General features: G+C 42.0%; 2 protein-coding genes and 1 long non-coding RNA gene across 8 annotated transcripts in view; all 3 read left to right on the top strand.

Annotated features, from left to right (window-relative positions):
• The window catches only part of cadm3 (cell adhesion molecule 3), an 83,993-nt gene extending 77,245 nt beyond the window's left edge, over positions 1–6,748 (top strand). For all 3 annotated transcript variants that reach the window (XM_052087416.1, XM_052087417.1, XM_052087418.1), the window contains 2 exons: positions 1,529–1,654; positions 1,922–6,748. In XM_052087416.1, coding sequence (XP_051943376.1) covers positions 1,529–1,654; positions 1,922–2,040 — 245 coding nt within the window. In that variant the 3' untranslated portion in view covers positions 2,041–6,748. The remainder of the gene's footprint in view (positions 1–1,528; positions 1,655–1,921) is intronic.
• A 1,043-nt stretch (positions 6,749–7,791) lies between these two features.
• Positions 7,792–21,234, top strand: part of kirrel1b (kirre like nephrin family adhesion molecule 1b) — a 52,828-nt gene continuing 39,385 nt past the window's right edge. For both annotated transcript variants that reach the window (XM_052087386.1, XM_052087384.1), the window contains exon 1: positions 7,792–8,124. In XM_052087386.1, the coding sequence (XP_051943346.1) occupies positions 8,076–8,124 (49 nt within the window). In that variant the 5' untranslated portion in view covers positions 7,792–8,075. The remainder of the gene's footprint in view (positions 8,125–21,234) is intronic.
• On the top strand, positions 15,230–20,066 carry LOC127616057 (uncharacterized). 3 transcript variants are annotated; one of them, XR_007967028.1, is made up of 4 exons: positions 15,230–17,058; positions 17,123–17,378; positions 17,507–17,634; positions 17,827–20,066. It is a non-coding gene; the product is annotated as an uncharacterized LOC127616057 (long non-coding RNA). The 3 variants fall into 3 exon arrangements; XR_007967027.1 differs by having other exon boundaries at positions 17,443–17,570; XR_007967026.1 differs by having other exon boundaries at positions 17,443–17,634.

The following is a 21,234-nucleotide window of genomic DNA, read 5'->3' as shown; positions in this document are numbered from 1 at the left end:
GTACATTCGATAGGTAGGTTGTGGGTCGTGAGGAAGGGAGGTACTCTCTTAGTACTTAGGTACTTAGTCCTGGTAGGTGATTGTTTGGTTAAGTACTTTCGGGCAGGTACTGTGTCGACTGTTTGGGTAGTGAGTTGTGGCGCTTAGGGAGCTTGTTCCCCTTTTTTGTGCACTACTGCCACCCACAGGATAAGAGTGGAACCGTCACATCTTTCAATCAGCAACCAGTGAAATGGATACGATGGTTTGGCCTTGGCGGTCTACTCGTTCCTGCCACTCTTGACTTGAGCTCATTGTGTCGCGTTGTGGCCTGAGGGTTTGTGCGTGCTCTCACGTGCTTGTGCTTTTAGCTTTCCCCTTTAGCTCTATTTGTATGTGTGTGTGTTCTCGGTTTTTGTGTAGGTCGACGTGGTTGTGTGTTTCCATCAGTACACGTACACCCACTCTCATATACACTCAAACAGAGTGAGTAATGAATGTTTCATGGCGACACGTGTGTATGCGACACACGTTCTTCCAACACATGACCCTTTGAGTAGTTCTGGTCAATTGCACTCTGTGTGTGTGCGTGTGTGTGTGTGTGTGTGTGTGTGTGTGTGTGTGTGTGTGTTTTCCGACACTGACAAGTGGGATTAATGGCCTCATTGGCAGTCTCGCCTCGTCAGCGCACCCCCATCACCTCCGCGCCTGAGTGTGCGTGCGTGCGTGTGTGTGTGTATTCAGGTCTGTGGTGGAAACTATCTAAGTATAAAAACTCATTCAGTGCCAGCCATTTTCAGAACCTCCTTTACCCAAACCCGTGAAGAAGAAAAAAAAAACATGCAACTGTCAAAGTATTCACTTTTAGAGTACCGGTACTCACCAATACGCAGTACTGGTACCAGTCATACTTTTGATGCAGAAAATTTCAATTCCAACGACTGGCAAGGAGCACTTCTTCGATGTCAGATGTTTGGTTTTTTTTTGTTTTTGTTTTTCCCTGAAGTATTGGTAGCTGCTATCGGCAGCCTTCATGAGTACCTGATACAAATAAATGAGGCCGGCGTTGGGCCAGATATTGATAGCTGGTATCAGTACTTGCCTATCCCTAAATGTAGCTGTGTATTTTCTTACTTTTACTGACGTACAAGAGTTGAATTACTTGTACTTTGTCTTTTTTTTTTGACACAACTATCTGTACTTCTGCTTGAGTACAAAGTGTGAGTACCTTTGCCACAAGTGTGCGTACGTGCGTGTGTGTGTTTGTGTGCACGCCCCACCCACCCTTTCACGTCACTCACATTTTTCACTTATTTTTAACTTCAAAATGGCCACCACTGCACCAGTTTCTTGTCCCCTAATTGATGAACTCACTGCTCGAGTGTTGTATGACATTTCATGCGTGCTCTGTTCTAATTATGTTCTTGGGTTTTGGGGTTTTTTTTGCGGGGGGTTTTGCTTCTCTCCTCCTCCCAACCTCTCCTCACTCCTTCACCTCCTCCTCCCCCCTTTTGCTCCTCCTCTCCCGGATACCCGGCGCCTCGTTTAGACCCCACCGCCATGTCGACGTCATCGAGCGTGGACCACGCGGTGATCGGCGGCGTGGTGGCCGTCATCGTCTTCATCCTGCTGTGCCTCCTCATCGTCTTTGGGAGATACCTCATCAGACACAAAGGTCTGGCGCGTTCGCACACACACATGCACTCAAATGTTATTACAGTGGACAGCTTACAGGGTGAATTTGAAAACTTTTAACAGACTATTTTTTTCACATTGTCATTGGGTGGTGTTGTGTGAAGTATTTTGAGGAAGGCTGCATTTGAAGTGTATATCTTGCCTCCGATCGGGTTCATTTCATCACGGCAGCCAGAATCACGATCATGATTAATATTGGTTGAATTGTGGCGCCCTAATTTTTCTCACCATTTTTTTTTCCCAATAGGAACATATTTGACCCACGAGGCCAAAGGCTCAGACGATGCCCCCGACGCCGACACGGCCATCATCAACGCTGAGGGTGGAAACTCCGGAGTCGAGGACAAGAAGGAGTACTTCATCTAGGGAGCAAGAAGAGAAGCAAGAAGGAAGGAGAAGAAGGAAAGGACAAACTTCCATTTTGTTTTCACCACACTCAGTTGCTCGAGAAAGCCGGGGGTGAGGACTTCGTTTGCATCGACACGGGGGATGTGAGATTTGCACTGACACGCACACCCACACACCCACACACCCACACAGACACACGCACACACACACAATGACTAACACATTATTGTTACGTTGTGATCCCGGCGTCCCGTTTTCGAACCAGCTCCGAAATTGTAACTCACATTCCTTCCCAAGCCACTTCCTACATGAGCCCCACACCCACTCCATGAACATCCACAGCCTGCCCTCTTCAAAAAAAACAATGCGACGAGCCACCCTGTAACCCCCACCTGAGGCCCCTCCACCTACACTACACACATGTGTGTGTGTGTATGTGTGTATATATATATATATATATATATATATATATATATATATATATATATATATATATATATATATATATATATATATATATATATATATATATATATATATATATATATATATATATATATGCATTCTTTTTTCTGGGTGGACCTGGTGTCGGATGTGTGCGCCTGTACATAGAGAAAAAAGAGGAAGAAAAATACACTTGTCTCGCTCATTTATCTCACTTACTGGAATACTCTTCTTGCCTGTTTTTATTCCATGCGTGCAGAGTATCTGAAAAAGGAAAAAACAACAATAGAAAATAAATGTAATAATATTAATCGGTACCAACAATGGCGTTGCAACTAACTTCCACTGCAAAGATTTGCGTCGGATTCGTTCTTGGTACGTCTTATTTTATTTATTTATTTCTGGGAGGGGGATGAAGCGGTGTTGGGGCCACACTGAAAGGCAAAAAAATATAATTATACAGTGACAGGTGATATTATCGAGTAAATGTACTTTCGGGGAGAAAAAGATCATGCAAAATTTGAACACATTTCTCGACAAAACAAATTTTCTCTGGAAAAAATATGAATTCATCATAATCTACTGAGGATAAAGTTTTCCAGATCAAATTAATTTTGAAAAACAAAAATATTGTTCAAGAAAAATACATGTGTATTTTCTGAAATAAAAAGTTGATTTTTTTTTCAACCAAAATAATCATTTCAAAAATCCCTGCGAAAAAAAAATTCTGCAAAAATGGATTACTTGGTAACTTTTCAAGTTAAAATGTAATGTATAGAATTTTTTAAAATAATAAATCATACATATGAATTGGAGCTTTTTTAAAAGCTAAGTATGAAAGTATTTTTTCAAATCCGATTTACACAATAAACTTTATTCTTAGAATATTGCAATATGCTTTAATTTAAAGCACATATGAATAACATAATAATCGTTTGAGAATAGTCATCAATTTCAGAGCAAAAAAAGAATAAAGGTAAAATTTTAGGCAAAAATTCACAATAAGTCATCTATTTTTGAATGAGTATCTTGAAAACTTGAAAACAAAACACAAAGACTTTTTAACAAAATAAAACCTTTTCCCTTTGAAAATTATCACAATGATTATATAATTGTATTTTTTTTTCTTTTTAGTGTAGCCCCACATAATACTTTTTCAGGATGGGTGAGAGTTGCCTATTTTTGTTTATTTGTTTGGTTTTTTGTTTGTTTGTTTGGGCATCAAGTGTTTACAGTGTTCACTTTACCCATGTAAACCAAACTGTAAATTTACCCATTTATTTGCTTGTAGTAAAGCAGGGGTGTCCAAACTTTGGATATTAACTATTCAGATGAGCAATAGAAAGAAATACAAAGATTACAAAATCATCCACACAGTAAAAAAAAAACAAAAAAACATACAGATTATGATAAAATCGAATCTAATCTTTGCTTCAACACCTTGTGCAAATGTAACCAACCAAATGACGACAAATTCAAATTAAAAAAGTTGCGCTGACATTTGATTAATAGAATCTCTCCTTTTGCTAGTTGCAAAAATTAACCAGAACCACTCAAAATAATCCAAAGAGTAGAACAGAACTACTCCAACTAATTCATGTTCTCAAATCTCAGGGCGGTCCCCGGACTGGACTTTTTGGTCACCCCTCTTTATCGGCTCAGTGGTACATTCCGAGTGAAGGGTTCTTGTAAATGAGTAACGTTGGCTCGTGGCCGCCATGTGGAAAAGGGAAAGGGAAGGTAATCTGGCTAAAAGGCTGCGGGCGCTGTGACAGCGATGCGCAGCGGCCGGCCAGCCGGCCGGCCACAAAGTCGTTGAACAACTTCAATGTCCTCGTCCATTTCTTTTCATTCTTTAATCAATCAGCCGTCCTGATCCACCTTCAGCTCCCCCGCCCGCCCTCACCCTCCATATACATGATTGATGTGGCAAGTTCCTGGCAGGATGCCCTCCCTCCCCCACTTTATAGACATTGGTGTGGATGATTGTACACTTCTTCTGTACAGGTGTGCTTGGAACGGTATGAAAGAATAAGTGCAAAAATTCCCACCCCATGTTGTAGAAAGTCTTCCCGGAGAGAGAAGCTGGTATCCCAATACTTTTGTACACAATCCATATTTTCTTTTATTTGCTCTTTATGGAGATGTTCCAACACTTTTGTCCCTGCAAAAAACCCAACAGTCTCCACTTATTCCCAATACTTTTGTCCATCTTTTCTTCAGACCTCACGCTTGCGTCTCAATATTTTTGACCACCCAGCATTTGTATTTTATTGTTGTCGTTATTTTTTTAAATGGTTGTTTTTCTCTCGTTCTGGAATGTTCAGGGATTCTTCGTTTTCCAGTCAGCCCCCTCTCCACCTTTGTTGTGAGTCCCTTTCACGCTGCTGTCAAAAATGATTTTCATTTTTTTGGGGGGGGGGGGTTTGGCTGTTCTCCGTGTGAAAGTTATTGACGTGGGCTGCTAATTTCAGAGGCGGGAGGGTGTTTAAATGAAATTCTGCAGGGATGTTGAAGGCAAAGCCACTTCCCTGTGTTCCGTTGTGAAAGACCCTGCCCGTCAAAGTCGGCTTATTTTGCCGTGCATTTGCTGTTTTCTGTATGAAAATTACTAAACATACCATTAATTTCCTGTCTTTGGAGGAAATGTCACAATATGACTTTGTGAAAGGGTATAGCCTGGGTAAAAAGGATGCTGCATCTCAGTGTGAAATGACACAATTGCCCTGAAATTTCACGCTTTCACATAAAACTCAGCAAAGCTTGATGTTTTCTTATTGGAAGTCAAACAGATGTACCATCACAAGCATGACAGGTAGCAACAGCGAGAAAGGAGATACAGTGGATGTAATGTCTCTGTGTCAAATCATAGACAGCTGACCAGAAATTTCGTGTTTTCACATCAGCCCAACAAAGCTCCCTGTGTTTGCTTTTCTTCTGTGTGAAAGGTACTGACACGGCTGCTTGAGAAGAGCATGTTCTCTTTGTCTCTGTCTCTTTATCAATGCGCAGCCAGTTGGTTGGAAATGTAACGCTTTCATGCGTAACCCAGCATAAATCCTCACATTTGCTGTTTTATGTGTGAAATGTATCGACACAGGCTGCTTATTTCCCAACTTATTGCAAAAGCATTTTTTTTTTGTTTGCCCCTTAGTTCGCTGTTTTCTGTATGAATGATACCAACACAAACTGATAATTTCCCAACTGCCTGTGGATCCATTTTTTGCTGGATTGTGTGTGAGAGACACCGATACAGTCCACTCATTTGCCGTTAACCCATCACAGCTGTCATTTTTCCACCATTTGGTTGTGCGAAAGGTATCCACGGGGACAGCTAATTTTCCAGCCGTCTGTCAAAGGTGGCTTTTTCTGTGTTTGCTGTTTTCAATGTGAAAGTTACTGACCGATTGGGTTCCATGTAAAAAAAACAAACAAACAAACAAGACAAACAAAAAAAACACCGTTCTTTCATCTTTCATTCTGTTTTCATCTCACCTGCTTTTTTTGTTATGGAAAGATCTGCGTGAAAGGGGCTAGCGACTGCACTCTCGCCTAGATAGTGTGCTAACATATGCTAAGCTAGCCACTAAAACAAAGGCATACAAAGTCAAACGTGAGGTGATTTGTAGCAGTTTTATTAGAACACAACACTTGATTTTTTTTCCCACTGTTGCTGACGTCTTCAGACCTGAGGGTGGCACTGTCGTCCCGTGCCCAAGTTGAAACTCCAAGAAGAATTAGCTGCGTCATGCTCCAAAAAAAAAAGAAAATGTTGTTTTATAAAAAAATAAAAATAAAAATGAAAAATCTGCAAAGACCCAGCGGCCCTATATTTGCCTGTAATCAGTCGTCCTGTCCTTCGTCTTAGCTAATGTGCTAGCATGTAGCTTGCATGAGAACAGTGGGGTGGTGTGTAGTGTAGTGCGCGCGGGACAAAATGTCCACCCTCCTCTGGTCTACGGATGTCGGTCCGAAATAAGTCGGGGCTTGTTTTGTCTTAAATTATGTCATCCTTTTTTCTTGTTTTGCTTGATTTTTTTTTAATGATTAGATGAACCGAAGGTTGTACTGTAGATGGGGGTTTTTGTGTGTATATAGTATTTCATATCACGAAATGTATGTTGATTGGACAAATGATGATGATGTCACCAAGCCGCATGCTGTGGTTGGCTCCTATGTTTAAATTGTACTTATTTTAAATTTGGTTTCCTTTAGTTTTTTGTTTGCTAAAATTCAGTTTTCTGTTATTGACTTCAATAAAGATGCAATTGGGTTAATTTCACTCATTTTTGTCCTGATTCTTTTTGGGGTGTGCTTGTTTACCCCCCAAATTGTGCTTTTACATATGCCACAAAAAATGGCGCTTGCCAGTTTTACAGTATTTTTTTCAGGTTGTAATACATTTATTGCGCTTTTTGGTGCTTAGTTTACTGTTTTTGTACGGAAAAGTGTCACAAGAACTCGAACGGCGATTACTTGGAAAAGTGCCACGAAATGGTATGGTGTAGTTCACAATATGGCCAGTAGAGAGAAGTACAATCCAAAGAAATCTCCAACGTGCTCGATTGACCATAAAACGTTGAAAATATATCATTTTTGTATCCTTTTTGTTTAAATCAGTCTTGTTGTAACACGTGACAAAAATTGGTTTGTCAACAGTGACATGCTAAAAGGCCCTCTCTTTTTCATGTAATTGCCATCGTTAATAATAATATGACTAAATTGTGGTTAATTGGTCTTTTGACGAGTAATAAAATTAACGATCCAAATGATTGCAATTAAAACATTCGAATTACAGTACATAGTGTACTTTATTTAAATTTAAAAATATATATCTTGATTACATATAGTTCATCTTAATTGTGTATCTTGTTTTAACAATTCTGCGATTGGCTGACAACCAGTTGAAGATTTAGCCCCGCCTACTGTCCGAAGGTAGCTAGTATAGGCTCCAACACGCCCTGCGACCCTTCTGAGGAAAAGCAGATTAAAAAATGGATGGATGGATGGATTTTAAAAATCCACCTGTTTAACTTTTTTTGTTTAGTTTTTTTTTACATGCCATTTCGATTTCTTTTTGTACTTGTACTTCGTATGTATGTATGTATGTTTGTATTTTAATCCCCGAGTACTGTCAAAAGTGAATCTCTGAACCGCAGTTTTCCTGAACGGCCACTGGAGAGTGCTCTTTGTGTTTTGAGCGTCCAAAAACGGCGCTTAGCAAAGCGGGAAGGAACCTTGGGGGCTGGGGTGGTTTGTGATGATGAAGATGATGAGCATGGGGGGGTGATGATGGCGCGTGGTAGGAGGGGGCCTGCTGAGGAAGACACGGTGTTGGAGGGGGGGAGAGCTCGAGCAAGCTCGTACGCCGCTCAAACGCCAGCAGAGCGCTGCGAGGAACGGACGCACATGAACGCAACATCTCAAAGTGCACGCGGACGATCAAGAGGATTTCATCTTCTCTTGTCTTGAATTGTAAATATTAATCACAACCAATAAGTCTCGCTTGGCCTCTCTGATGAGTGCAATCCGGCGGGAGTTGACGGAGGCGCGCCCGGAGGCGGCGGCGGCGTGGGGCGACGAGGTGCACGCGCGCGGCTGAAAGCATCATGGAGCAGCCTTTGTGGATCCTAACTTTGCTCGTCACTTTGCTGCCAGGTGAGCACGCGCACCCCCTTCACCCCCGTCAAATTCAGTGAGCATTTTCTGCTTTGTTTCTTTTGTTGTTGCTGATGAGCGCTGATTGGCAATTGATTGATAGCACCTTAGAAGCCATTTAGGTTGATTGATGGCTAAAGAAGCCCGAGGGCATGACGTTACATTGTCACGCTTTTTGTTCATAAAGGCCACATGACAGCTTTAAAGTAGTTTGGATGTCCTTTGGCGTGCATCCACTTTGCTTTCAAGTGCCCTTTTTGGTCAATGGAGAGATAATAGCGCCACACAACAGTTGAATCTGGCACACCGGAGCCGTGGCGAAAACAGGTGTGTGTGCGCTTTGTGTTGAATGGAGAGGTGTTAGCAAGATGATGTCTATATGTTGCAACTAACCATCACACACGTGTTTCACAAAGTGAGTCCGAGTGTGTGTGTGTGTGCGTGTGCGTGTGCGTGTGCGTGTGCGTGTGTGTGTGTGTGCGCGCGCGACTGCGAATGGAGCAATGGAAGCGAGATGACCTTTTGCCAGTTTATCCAAAGCAGAGCACTGGATTTACGGTTTAAAAACTTTGTGTGTGTATATACATGTGTATGTGTGTGTGTGTGTGTGCGTGCATGAGTGTACCTGCTGCGCCACCTGGGTCCGCAGCTGCCATCTTGGTGGTCCGCAGACGCTGATGTGCTCCGACAGCTTGGAGACGCCACTGTCGTCTTCACGCGATGTTGCTTGAACTAAGAAATGTTGCATTTCGGGACATGACGGACCCTTTTCACACTGTAAATCGATGGCGAAAGATAGTCGCACAAGATGAGATGGAGATGAGTCGAGGCTTTCATTCGCTGGGTTGCAACGGAGATGTAACAGAAGCCTTTTTAAAGCATTCTGTAAAAGTTGGTGCCTGTGTCATTGTGAGACTTACATCGCACGTCTTCGTCGGTCGTTTCAGAATCTGCAATCGGAGGGCTGTGAAGTTTTATAGCTGAGACAAACGTCTCCCTCTCTGGGGGGGTCAAAAGTGTCTCTTACCCACTGCCCATTGAAGTCACTCAAGATGTATTGGCTGCCATTTTCGCTGTTAGGATTGAAGTTGAGCCGTGAATTTGCCCCTGCGGAGGTCGTATCAAATGTGCAACAGAGTTTTACTGTCTCTGGAAGTTGGTGCTGTTCCATATAAACAAACAATGGACGGAATCGGGTTGAGTCCCCACTTCAATTTTCCATCTACGGAACTATTACCAGATCCACAACGCTAGGAAATTCTTGCCCCATATCCCCTGCGTATCAGAACTGTGTTGTTCTTTTTATTTTTTCCACGTTGCTGTTTTGAAAGTCAAAACTAAAAGCCAGCCAGTTACTTTTCCGCTTCTGTAGGTCAGGTAGTGTCTGACCGGTAATGTGGGTGGCAAATCAACTTTGTGTCGGGGTGTTCCGCTATAACAGGTTGTTAAATTCACACCCGAGACTCAATTCTCCTTCTGTCCTCCTCAGAGCAATTTCAAAGTATTTTTCCCGTCAGATCAGAGATGGACTCGAAGCTCCAAACAGCCGGAATCACCCTGCCTTTTTCTTTTCATATTTTTTTTTAAGAGCATCAAAATGGATGTGAAGAATAATAATAAAAGAATCATAACAAAACAAAAAAAAGAGAGACACTTGAAAGCACTCTCTCGCTCTCATTTTCAAATGCTTCTCCTGATGCTCATTTGGACCGTCTAAATGGACCGCCCACGTGAAAATCCAGCTTGACAAATAACAACCATCAGCATGTGGGTCAATCGATCGCGTCCTTCCGCAAAAGATCACAATCACGCACTTTTGTCTGTGCGTGTGTGTGGGCGTATGCGATTATAATCCATCCATCCATTTTCCAATCCGCTCAAAAAGGGTCACGGGGGGGGGTGCTGGAGTTTATCCTGGCCGTCTTCGGGCAGTAGGCGGGGGACACCCTGAACTGGTTGCCAGCCAATCACAGGGCACATAGAGACGGACAACCATCCACGCTCACAATCACACCTACAGACGATTTAAAGTGAGCAATTAATTTACCGTGCATGTTTTTGGAATGTGGGAGGAAGCCGGAGTACCCGGAGAAAACCCACACAGCCATGGGGAGAGCATGCAAACTCCACACAGAAAAGCCGTAGCCACAATCGAACGCAGCACCAACATGCAAACCATTCGCCCGACCGAATGTGCTAACTCATCGCCCACCGTGCCACTCGATTGATTGACAGATGTCACCCAAAGTGTTGTCATTACTTGTCACGGTGTCGAAGGCAGGGGGAGAGATACTGTGATTTATCGGTTCGGCACAGTATCGCCAGGAGAGATCAATGCAGTATCGCAGTAGCATTAACTCGTAACTCTGCCACAAAATATGTATCGTGACGTACGGTATCAATACTTGGTGGAAAAAAACAAAATAATGATCTCATTAAGTTTCAAGGCCTTTGGGCATCCGTCATCTATTGTATCTGAAATGGCGAGAATGACGTCACCTGCGCAACTAACCTCCTGATATGCGTGAATTGAAACACAAGCCGGCGGCAGCGTGGGTGGCGACCATTCTTGCCTCTCATCCTATCTAATCATTATCATCGTCATCATCCATTGCCATTTACAAGCGGGGGACGCACAAAAAAGCGAGATCTTCCTTCCAAAAAAAAGAAGACGGCGCTCGTGCGAGAATGAAAGAGGGGGGCAGGGGGGGCTTAACAGCAGCCGGTTCAATTACAGATAAGGGAAACACACTGCAGAGTGACTGCAAGGTGCTAAAATGTTGAATTGCGGCCGAGACGATAGCGCGACTTGGAGGCCCGACGGAGATTAGCCAGCACCCCGTTCTATATGAACAACTTTGCCGCCTAAACGTCAATTCAGTGGAACTTGTTGAAATGTGATGATATGCTCATTTCGATGACGTGAAATTAAAATGCTTAAAAGTCGCCGATAAAAGCCTCCGCTCTTAAAAAGTTTCAAGAGAACTTTGAACTCCGGATTCTCAAACGATCAAAGCAAAAGGATTGGCTTCCAACTCAAAATTATAGGAGACGCAGATTTCGATGATATTAATAATGCACGACACTTGTCAAGAAAATGTCATAAATATATAAAAGACCACTGGTAGTATGAAAGAATGTCCATTACCCAGACGGTGCCTTATGACTTCACGATAATCCCTGTATAGGCAAGTCAAGGCATCTTGACACAAGATAATTCAATGTGCTTCACAAAAGAATGTTAAGACCTTTAAATACAGACAAACTGAAGACATGTAAAAGCAACACGTAATGACTAAAAGAGAGCACAGCGCAAAATTAGATTTGGCAAATATTGATTATGGAAACCCTTCAATCTGGAGATGTTTTTCATGTGGTAAAAGGCTGATTGATTTGATGTCACGACTGACGGTCCAATCCAAATCAATCAGCACACCATGGTCCGACTTGGTCTTTAGTCTTTGACGACAGCAACTCGAAATATAGCTTATCCTTAGCCTAAGAGCATAATTAACTTAGTATCACAATGTCAACGAAAAATACCAATGTGCTTGCAACAAATTTAGTCATCCAGGTCATTCAAAGGTGGAATCGTAGCAACAGAACTTTTCTGGGGTTGTTGAATTTGTTTTTTTTTGGTTTTGTTTTGGGGAGTTTAAAAAAACAAAAAACTAAAGCTAATGAAATGCCGATATTATTGATGTTGTGACATGATACAGTGTCATAACATGATCTTTATCAATGGAATATATCACAATGGCAACATTTGTCACGGTACCTTGACACTTAATTGTACGATACCTCACACCAAATATATTTTGTCCCACTGTTAATATTAATAAGGTAGCTTGATACTTTACGATGCAATATACCGTCTTACAATATCACACCTATGATACTATAAATCTCAGTGTGTTACCGTACCATTATCCTCAGTGATTATGATGCATTGAGTAACGATAGGATTACAACAATTCGAAATAGCAACATATCCTTGCAAAAATAAAATAAAAACGGAACAATAGAATCTATCACAATATAAGACTCATTCAATCGACACTTTGCGATGATGTCCCCCCCCCCCCCATCCCGTCTATAAATACCGTACCTTGATACTTCATGGTGCTATATATGGCCAGAATGACAAAACAGTAACTGTGGTAGGGGTTGGCACAACATATCAATATTGCAATATATCCATGCTAATTGACACTTAGCAATACAAAATAATCACGATAAAGATTTATGACAAGAATGTGTTGCGATATTGTTTTTTTTACTCGCACCTGTTAATTGATACTGTTCCTTGACACTTAACGATGCGACATATCCCGATAAGGTCATGAGAGGAAGATCGTAAGATTGGGCCAGAGTTTAAAAATTGGCATATATCCTTGCAGTAGAGAACGTAACCATACAATATAGCTCAACTTTCCCAACTGCGCAGGGGTGGGTTAGACCTCATGTTGGTCATTGATGATGTTGCAAAATATCTTAAAGGGTCATGGTTTGGCATCTGTTCTTCAATACCCAGGGTTCTTTCATGTTACCTTGGCAATATCATTCACTATTTTGGACACAGGAGAAGGTACGGTGCCCCAAAAGGGGCAAAAGAGTTTTGAAAGCGCATTTGATTTTCCCTCTTTAGAGGGACATTTACATGACACCTGTGTGTGTGAAGCGATAAAGTAAAGTGCAATGTGAATGACAAACAACGCCAGGCTAACATCTGGGCGGATAAAGAGCACATACCAGGTAACTGATCTTTAATGTGGGTGATTGAGGAAGCGGGAGGGTTGTTGAGAGGGGGGGGGGGGGAGCATTGGTTTAAAAAAAAAAGGACAAAAAAGAAGATAATTTCGTCTTTTTTTTAAATAACTGTGTTTCTATAGCAACGGGCCACTGGAGGAGAAGAGGGGAAAGTGGGGGTGTACCAGTGGGAGAATGAGCAAGACAGCGTTACCGTGGCAACAGAGGAAGAGGGCAAATAAAGAAAGTTTGAAGAGAAGGGAAAAAATACGAGGGTGTTTAAAAAAAAAAAAAAAGAAAGAAGCAGACTTACGGGAGAAGTAGCACAGTTAAAATTAATTAAACGGGGAAGAGTTAATTGAAAATGAAATGAGTTAGTCGGAACATGCGAGTGTCAGAATGCCCGCAATGGACACCAGCCGTTAAATCGTCACAGAAGCCGTTAATCCCTGAAGTGTCCGTCTAATGTGCATGAGTGCGGCCTACCAGGTGTGTTTTGATTGGACGCCATCGCTCGCAAATACCATGACGACCACTTTCGGAACCTCGCATGTCAAGCATGGCATCATAGATCATCAAAATTTTGGACTACAAATTCGATTTTTGAAATGAGAAATAAAGGAAGTAGCCATACACTGTTGGATGATATGGCCTTGAAAAGAAATCATTTTTTTTCACAAAATTTAGATTTGAGATTTGAGTTTTTTGGAATAGAATAGAAAATACAGTGATTTCCATGATTATAAGATAAGATAAGATATCCTTTATTCGTCCCACACTGGGGAAATTTACAGCCTCCAGCAGCAAGAATGTATGTAGAAAGAAGAAAGAGAAAAAAACAACAAACATCTTTCAATTAAATGCAATATGAACACAAAATGGATAAATCGCAGTACTATTTACAATTTTCCTTCACATCATTTAATTATTATTATTATCATGATTGTTCTTTTTTATTCATCAGCCTGACAGCAGTCGGTAGGAACGAGTGTCGGTATCTCTCCTTCTTGCAGCGCGGGTGTAACAGTCTCTGGCTGAAGGAGCTACCAAGTGCTGTCAGGGCGGGCTGGAGGGGGTGGGAGGGACTGGCCATCATAGCTTTTAGCTTAGTTAGCATCCTTCTGTTGCCCACCTCCAACAGAGTGTCAAGGGAGCAACCCAGGACAGAACTGGCCTTCCTGACCGGTCGCTCCAGTCTCTTTCTGTCCCGGGCCGAGATGCTGCCTGACCAGCAGACAATGCCATAATGGATGGCCGAGGCCACCACCGAGTTATAGAACGTCTTAAGGAGTGACCCCTGAACCCCAAAAGACCTCAGTTTCCTGAGTAGGAAGAGTCGGCTCTGTCCTTTCCTAATCAGGGTGTCCGTGTTTGTAGACCAGTCCAGTTTGTCGTTCAGAAGAACACCAAGGTACTTGTAGGAGGTCACCCTCTCTATGTCCATACCCTGGATGTTCATCGGTGCTGGTGAGGACTTTTTCCTGCAGAAATCCACAACCAACTCCTTAGTTTTCCTAGGGCGATTCTTCACATTTTTTTTTCACTATTGGTGCTAATTAGCATAACCCCCATTAAAATAATTGTCTAGCTTTGCTATGTTAATTCTTATTCCAGTTGAGTTGAAAAATGGTATGATCCTGATGCAGGGTGGCCATCTTTCAAAGATAAGAGAATAAAGAAGATATTGTGTAAACGAGTTAGCTTTGGGGTACGTCTGTGATCAGCTGAGTGCATCACTGTAGTTATGCTTTCTTCTGGCGTCCGACTGGTTCAAACAGCCTGTGCTGGTCCGACTTTTTTTTTGTTTTTGACTCTCGGCTCAAGACCTCACATGACCTTAATTGCCAAGTGAGCATTGAGAGTGGCTGAGAGAAGCGGGGATGGGGCATCCAGGATTTTGAGTCCGCAGCCAGAAGGGGGATTGATTGGAAGTCTCACACTTCAGACAGCCGCGAGCCCCTCGCAGGGTGTGTCGCTCTTTGGGCTCCCTGAATGTACTCAAATAAGAGAAGAAAGTGCAAACGCTTTTGTTGATTTTTAGGTTGTGCAACAAGAGGCGCTGTAATCAGATTATTTTTTTCCATATTTTACCTTGTTTTCTAATTTGCCCATATACGTTTTTCCATTTATTTTACTCCGATATTTATTTTACTCCGAATACTCCGATTGTGTCTTATTTCTTCCGATATTTGATTTCACGTTCAGATTTTTGAGATTTTGTCATTTTCCAGTTACTGTCCCACCCCCCCAAGCAATTTATTTCCAGATTTTCAATATTTTACCAAATTTTCAGATTTTTTTTTCCTCCAATTTTGTTCGTTTTGTTAAAATGTGACCCCCGCTCCCATGTTGCTACTGATGCTACATGTGTAGGTGAAGGAAAAGACGGTGTTAACGTGTTTTGAGTACCTCAGATATAGAGAAGCGCGTTTAGAAGTGAAAGCCCGTTTACCATTTTACTCATATGAATACATTTTGAGGAATAATATAGTAAAACTTCAAATCCACTTGTCTTACTTCATGAATGCTCTGAGTCATTTGTCATCAAATCAATTATTCAATACATTCGTTGTTTGAGTTACTGGACTAAATGTAAATAAAGCTTTACATTGGTTTTCCTCCAACCATTTGAGTTGAATAACTCATCTGGTTCGATGTTATCCCCGAATGGGTTTACCATTGTGTCTGCACAGTCTGCGTACGCAAACCCAAAATGTCACCTGTGATGCCCGGGACGGGTATAAGTTCCAGTTTCACCCGAGGCTCGTTTCCTACAGCGTGAACACGACAATTCTGAGTGAGCGGGCGCGCTGGCGGTTATCCAGGATTCATAGAACCACAGTCACATCAGTCATATTTGTATAACAATGTAAGTAAATATTCCTCACACACTGAGCAGTCTTTGAAATATCCAAAACAAAAGTATCACTTTCTCTTCATTTTGTCTGAAAAGTTGTCCTCGACTTTTTCCCATTCAAACGGAACTGTTAGCACTCTGTTGTCTTGAAAGCGGTCCCCAAAAAATAAATAATAATCATCTGCCGTGTTTGCAGACTTAGCAGCAGCGAGTTGAGGGAACAAAAGTTTTTTTTTGCCAAAGATTTCCCGACTATTCCCCGCGCTGGCGCTTAATCCCCAGTAATTAGTCTTCTTGTTTGCCGAGGAATATCCTTCTCGCTGCCGTTTCTTCCCCCCGCGTGAGTCAGGAGATAAAAGTGCGTCAGGAAAAAACAAAACCAAAAAAAAAAAAAACACGTGTCCTCTTCCGCCTTGTAAACACTCGCCGTCTCTTTCTGAAGCGCACTTATGTGACGCGTGCTCATTAATCATTTCTGTTTGCTGCACTCAAGCTCGCCAGGCTAATTATGTTCCACAAGGAATGGCCATTAGAATTTCTACCGCATAAATTCATTTCCAACCGACCCCCCCCCCCCCCCCCCCCATGGACCCCCAACCACCACCGCATGCGTTCAGACATAAAAATGGGAAATCGTTTTTCTTCCCGGATTTTTTTTACGGCGGGATAATGAGTCGCGCGCGCGTGTACGGTACGCCGCGTTGGTCGGGTGCACCCGCGCGGGACATCTGTCTATTTTCAGCTATAGCTGCCGGGCAGCCGAGCGCTGGCCTGTTTTACATGGATAGCAAATAGCTATTAGGCCTAACTGCCAGCCAGTTAGCCGGCGGCCATCTGCCGCACGCTGCAATTATGTGGCGGGAAATATACTCGTTATGAGTGCGCCGCGCATTAACGACCCGGCGCGGCACTAAATACGCTGGCGGAGAAGAAGGGAAGATTTTTTTTTTGAGGGAAAACACGTTTTTTTTCCAGGGCGGAATGTGTGGTGGTAAGATGTGTTGCGTTTAGGGCAAAGATGGTAGCTGACATGTAGCAGCGTGGCTATAATAGTAGTTGTTGGGTTTCAAATTAGGGTTTCAAGGCAAGGTGGGGATGTATTTGGTATTCAAGTCAGGATTTGGAATATAATTCTGGTTTCAAGGTTGCGTTTGGGTTTCGGATATGGATTTTAATGAAGAGGTTCAAGACAGGTTTAGGGTTTCAAAGTCGGGATTCCAGACCGGGTCAGAGTTTCAAATTAAGATTTCACGATAGAGTTAATGTTTCAAAATAGGGTCTCAAGACAGTATTATGGTTTTAAATTGGGGTTCAAAGACAGGGATAAGGTTTCAAATTAGGGTTTCAAGACATTACTATGGTTTTAAATTGGGGTTCAAAGGCAGGGATAAGGTTTCAAATTAGGGTTTCAAGACAGGATTATGGTTTTAAATTGGGGTTCAAAGACAGGGATAAGGTTTCAAATTAGGGTTTCAAGACAGGATTATGGTTTTAAATTGGGGTTCAAAGACAGGGATGAGGTTTCAAAATAGGGTCTCAAGACAGGATTATGGTTTTAAATTGGGGTTCAAAGACAGGGATAAGGTTTCAAATTAGGGTTTCAAGACAGGATTATGGTTTTAAATTGGGGTTCAAAGACAGGGATAAGGTTTCAAAATAGGGTCTCAAGACAGGATTATGGTTTTAAATTGGGGTTCAAAGACGGGGATAAGGTTTCAAATTAGGGTTTCAAGACAGGATTATGGTTTTAAATTGGGGTTCAATGACAGGGATAAGGTTTCAAATTAGGGTTTCAAGACAGGATTATGGTTTTAAATTGGGGTTCAAAGACAGGGATAAGGTTTCAAATTAGGGTTTCAAGACAGGATTATGGTTTTAAATTGGGGTTCAAAGACAGGGATAAGGTTTCAAATTAGGGTTTCAAGACATTACTATGGTTTGAAATTGGGGTTCAAAGACAGGGATAAGGTTTCAAAATAGGGTCTCAAGACAGGATTATGGTTTTAAATTAGGGTTCGAAGACGGGGCTAAGGTTTCAAATTATGGTTTCAAGACAGGATTATGGTTTTAAATTGGGGTTCAAAGACGGGGATAAGGTTTCAAATTAGGGTTTCAAGACAGGATTCTGATTTTAAATTGGTGTTTCATGCCTGGATCAAGGTTGTAAATTTGGGTTCCAATACAGGGTTACGGTTTCAAATGAAGATGTCAAAGTCAGGTTTCAAGACTGGGTTAGGATTTTAAACTATGGTCAATGTATTGTGTTTAGGGTTTTTAAACAGATGGTACATGTTGAAATGAGGGTTTTGAGTCTAGTTGGGGTTTGAAATTTTTTGAAGCCTACAGTAGCTTTTCAAATGAGTGTTGAGTCTTCGCTTGACACGCTAGTTGAGGCTTCACTTCCTCCTCCAATTGCTTCAATTGGGTCCCGCTTTGAGTCGGCGCTCGTTTTCCTCCGTCACATTGCAGCAATGCCGCAACACCTCCAAGCTTCTCTGCCAACGAGTAATTAGAAGCCTCTGATAAACTTTGCCAGCGAGCACTTATCTCAAATCCGGGTCATTGTCTTTGCGCACACGCACGCACGCACAAAATTGGTCCCTTCGTGGCCGCCACCATCCTGGAAGCGAGCCACATCCGACGCCGGCGATAATCGCGCAGATTGTTAACATCGACCGGGGCGCTGCCGCGTCCGCAATTGTGCACCAAGCGGCCACCGAATCGTAAAGGATGTGACGGTGGCTACTTCAAGGGTTGGGTTTCAAGCTAGGGTTTTAAGACTGGGTTAGAGTTTCAAATTGAGGGTTAAGGTTTCAAACTAGGGTTAAGGTGTGAGGGGTGTAAGGGTTTGAAGTCTGGGTTCCGGTTTTAAATTAGGGTTTCAGGAATGTGTTGGTGTTTTCACATTGGATTCAAATTGGGTTTAAGGTTTCAAATGATAGTTGTAAAGGGAGGGTTAGAGTTTCAAATTAGTGTTTGAAGCTTGAGTTGGGGTTTCAATTTAGGGTTTCAAAGGAGGGTTAAGGTTTCAAAATGTGGTTTTAAGGAGGATTAGCGTTTCATATTAGGGTTTAAATCTTGATTTAGGGTTTCAAGAGCTTGAAGACATTGTTAGGTTTTGAAATTCAGATTTTAGAGAATAATTAAGGTTTCAAATGACGGTTTGAAGCCTGTGTGATGGTTAGGTCGGGGTTCAAGTTGTCTTCAGGGTTTCAAATGAGGATGTCAAGCCAGGATTATGGTTTCAAAGATGGGTTATGGTTTCAAGGCATGGTTTTGAGCCCTCAGTTGTGGCCGTGTGTGAAACACTTGAATTGGTTGCGATGTGAGGAAAGACCTTCCCCCCCCCCCCCATTTCCTCTCTCGTGCGTGTTTGGGTCTCACTCGGATTCCTGCGTTACCACGACGACGGCATGTTTCCCTCATCTCTCCTTTGTCACTGTTACCATGGCAATGTGTCTCTTTGCCTGCCCGCTACCTGTTTGCCTCTCACCGTCCTCTCCCATTTCCTCCCCCCCCTTTTCTTTCTCTCCGTTTGACTTTTTTGTAGTTTCTCTTTTCTCTCCTGATCCCATCATTTGGCGATTTGCAACGACATTTGTTTTTTTTTTTGTTTGTATGTTTTTTTACTACCAAGAGAGATTAAGGCTTTTTTTTATAGAAAGCAGCTGTTGCCATGGCGACACAAGTTTTGGATTTGCCGTGCGTGGCTACGGTTGAATGGGGCGATTGAAAAGAACGCTTGAATTTGCCTTTAATGCCAAAATGCAGACGGGAGCCTTTTTTTTTTTTGACGGGAAGACAGACAACTCGGATATGATTTAAGAAGGAAAAAGCTGCCTTCTTGTAAAACAATGCTTTTTAATTTCATGCTGTCAGTCATGCGTCGATGACTGCTGCACAAAGCACATGGCTCATGCCGCGCGGATTTTCCGTTTGAGGAAAAGTCACGAATAATAATGTCACCTAAAATGTTTTTGGGTTTATGTCATGACATGAGGTCAGATTGACAAAGAAAAGGGGTCATTCCTCATCGAGGCCTTCAAGAAATATGACTTAATGTGGTTTGTTTCAAATTTACTTTTTACCTTTCGACACTTATTGCAAGTCACATTTGACATTTTCAAAAATAAATCCATATTTTTTTTGCATCATTCCATCATGGCAGGAGTTCAGACTGGCAAAATAGTGACACAGTTCGAAATTTCTCATCAAGGTCTCGAATTTGATGCGTGACTCATTATGTGGTTTGTGGAGAATTACAGTTTAGAGCAGCCGATTCTTTAACTTCATTTGACATACATTATTGCATCAGCACGTCAGGTCTTATTGCCAAAATATTTTCATATTTGAAAAGCCCTCACAAGGCTTTTAATCTTATGTGCGATTTATTGTGCAAATATATTTTGGACCATTTTACTCTTATGTATGAAACCACTTTGACATTTCCAAGCAAAGAGAATGTGTTTTGGGGCCATTGTGACATCATATAGGGTCATACCAACAGAATAATTGCATAATTTGGAAAATTCCCAGCAAGGCCTTTAATTTGACATATGACTCATTATGAGTTGTTGATCATTTTATTTGCACCTGTCTACCCTTTTTACTTGTCAATGTTGACATTTTCAAGCAAAAAAAACAAACCATGTCAGTGCATCAGGTCATTTTGAGAAAATATTTATGGAAAAACCTCACTAAGGCTTTTATCCCTTTCATGCACCCTGTAACCTGATAACATGATAAGATGTCCACTGTCGTAACCGCTGTCCCCGAAAGGGTTGATTTGATATATGACTCAATGTGGTTTACTGCAAATATATTTTGGACTATTTTACTCTGTTTGCAAGTCAATGTCAACGTCAACGTGAGAGTTTGGGGGTCTAGTATCTCCATCATAGGAGGGTTATAGATCAAAATATCCACCTTCACGGTCTATAAGTTGATTTACAACCCTGAGTGATTTGTTGAAAATAAATTTTTGGACTTTTGGACTATGTGTCAACTTTGACGTTTTCAAGCAAAAAATGAAACAATGTTTTTTCGGGTGACTGTGTCAGCATAGTCACAAAAAAAAAAAAGAAATCTGTGAAGCTCATACCAAGGCCTTTAAGTTGAGGTGGCAGTTAACGGGGTTTGTTGAAAATAGATTGTTTTTCGGCCATTTTGATGCCCTTCTGATCAAGACAAATTCCCAGTAGTAACCAGGCGATCACCTTTGGAGACGTTGAGACAAATCATTTTGTGTTTGACTTGTTCGACATTGTTATTAGTTGAAAAGATGAAAACAATGGAAATGAATAAAAGATAAGCTAGCATCCACGGTGATGCATTTGGGACTGCGGGAAAACAGAAAACTTTCGGAAAGGAGGCACTGCAATAATGAATAGGAATAGTTTTTCAGGCGTTGGGACTTGTGGCTTGCTGTGCGAACGAGGCCTTTGGGAAGCGGTCTGATGTCAGGAGGGATGTTTGTCGAGGTGGGCTAGGGGGGAGGGTGTCAT

The sequence above is a fragment of the Hippocampus zosterae genome, chromosome 15 (assembly GCF_025434085.1).
Source record: "Hippocampus zosterae strain Florida chromosome 15, ASM2543408v3, whole genome shotgun sequence".
NCBI lineage: Eukaryota > Metazoa > Chordata > Actinopteri > Syngnathiformes > Syngnathidae > Hippocampus > Hippocampus zosterae.
Note: the sequence above shows the minus strand (reverse complement) of the source record. Positions and strands in the feature narration are given on the sequence as shown.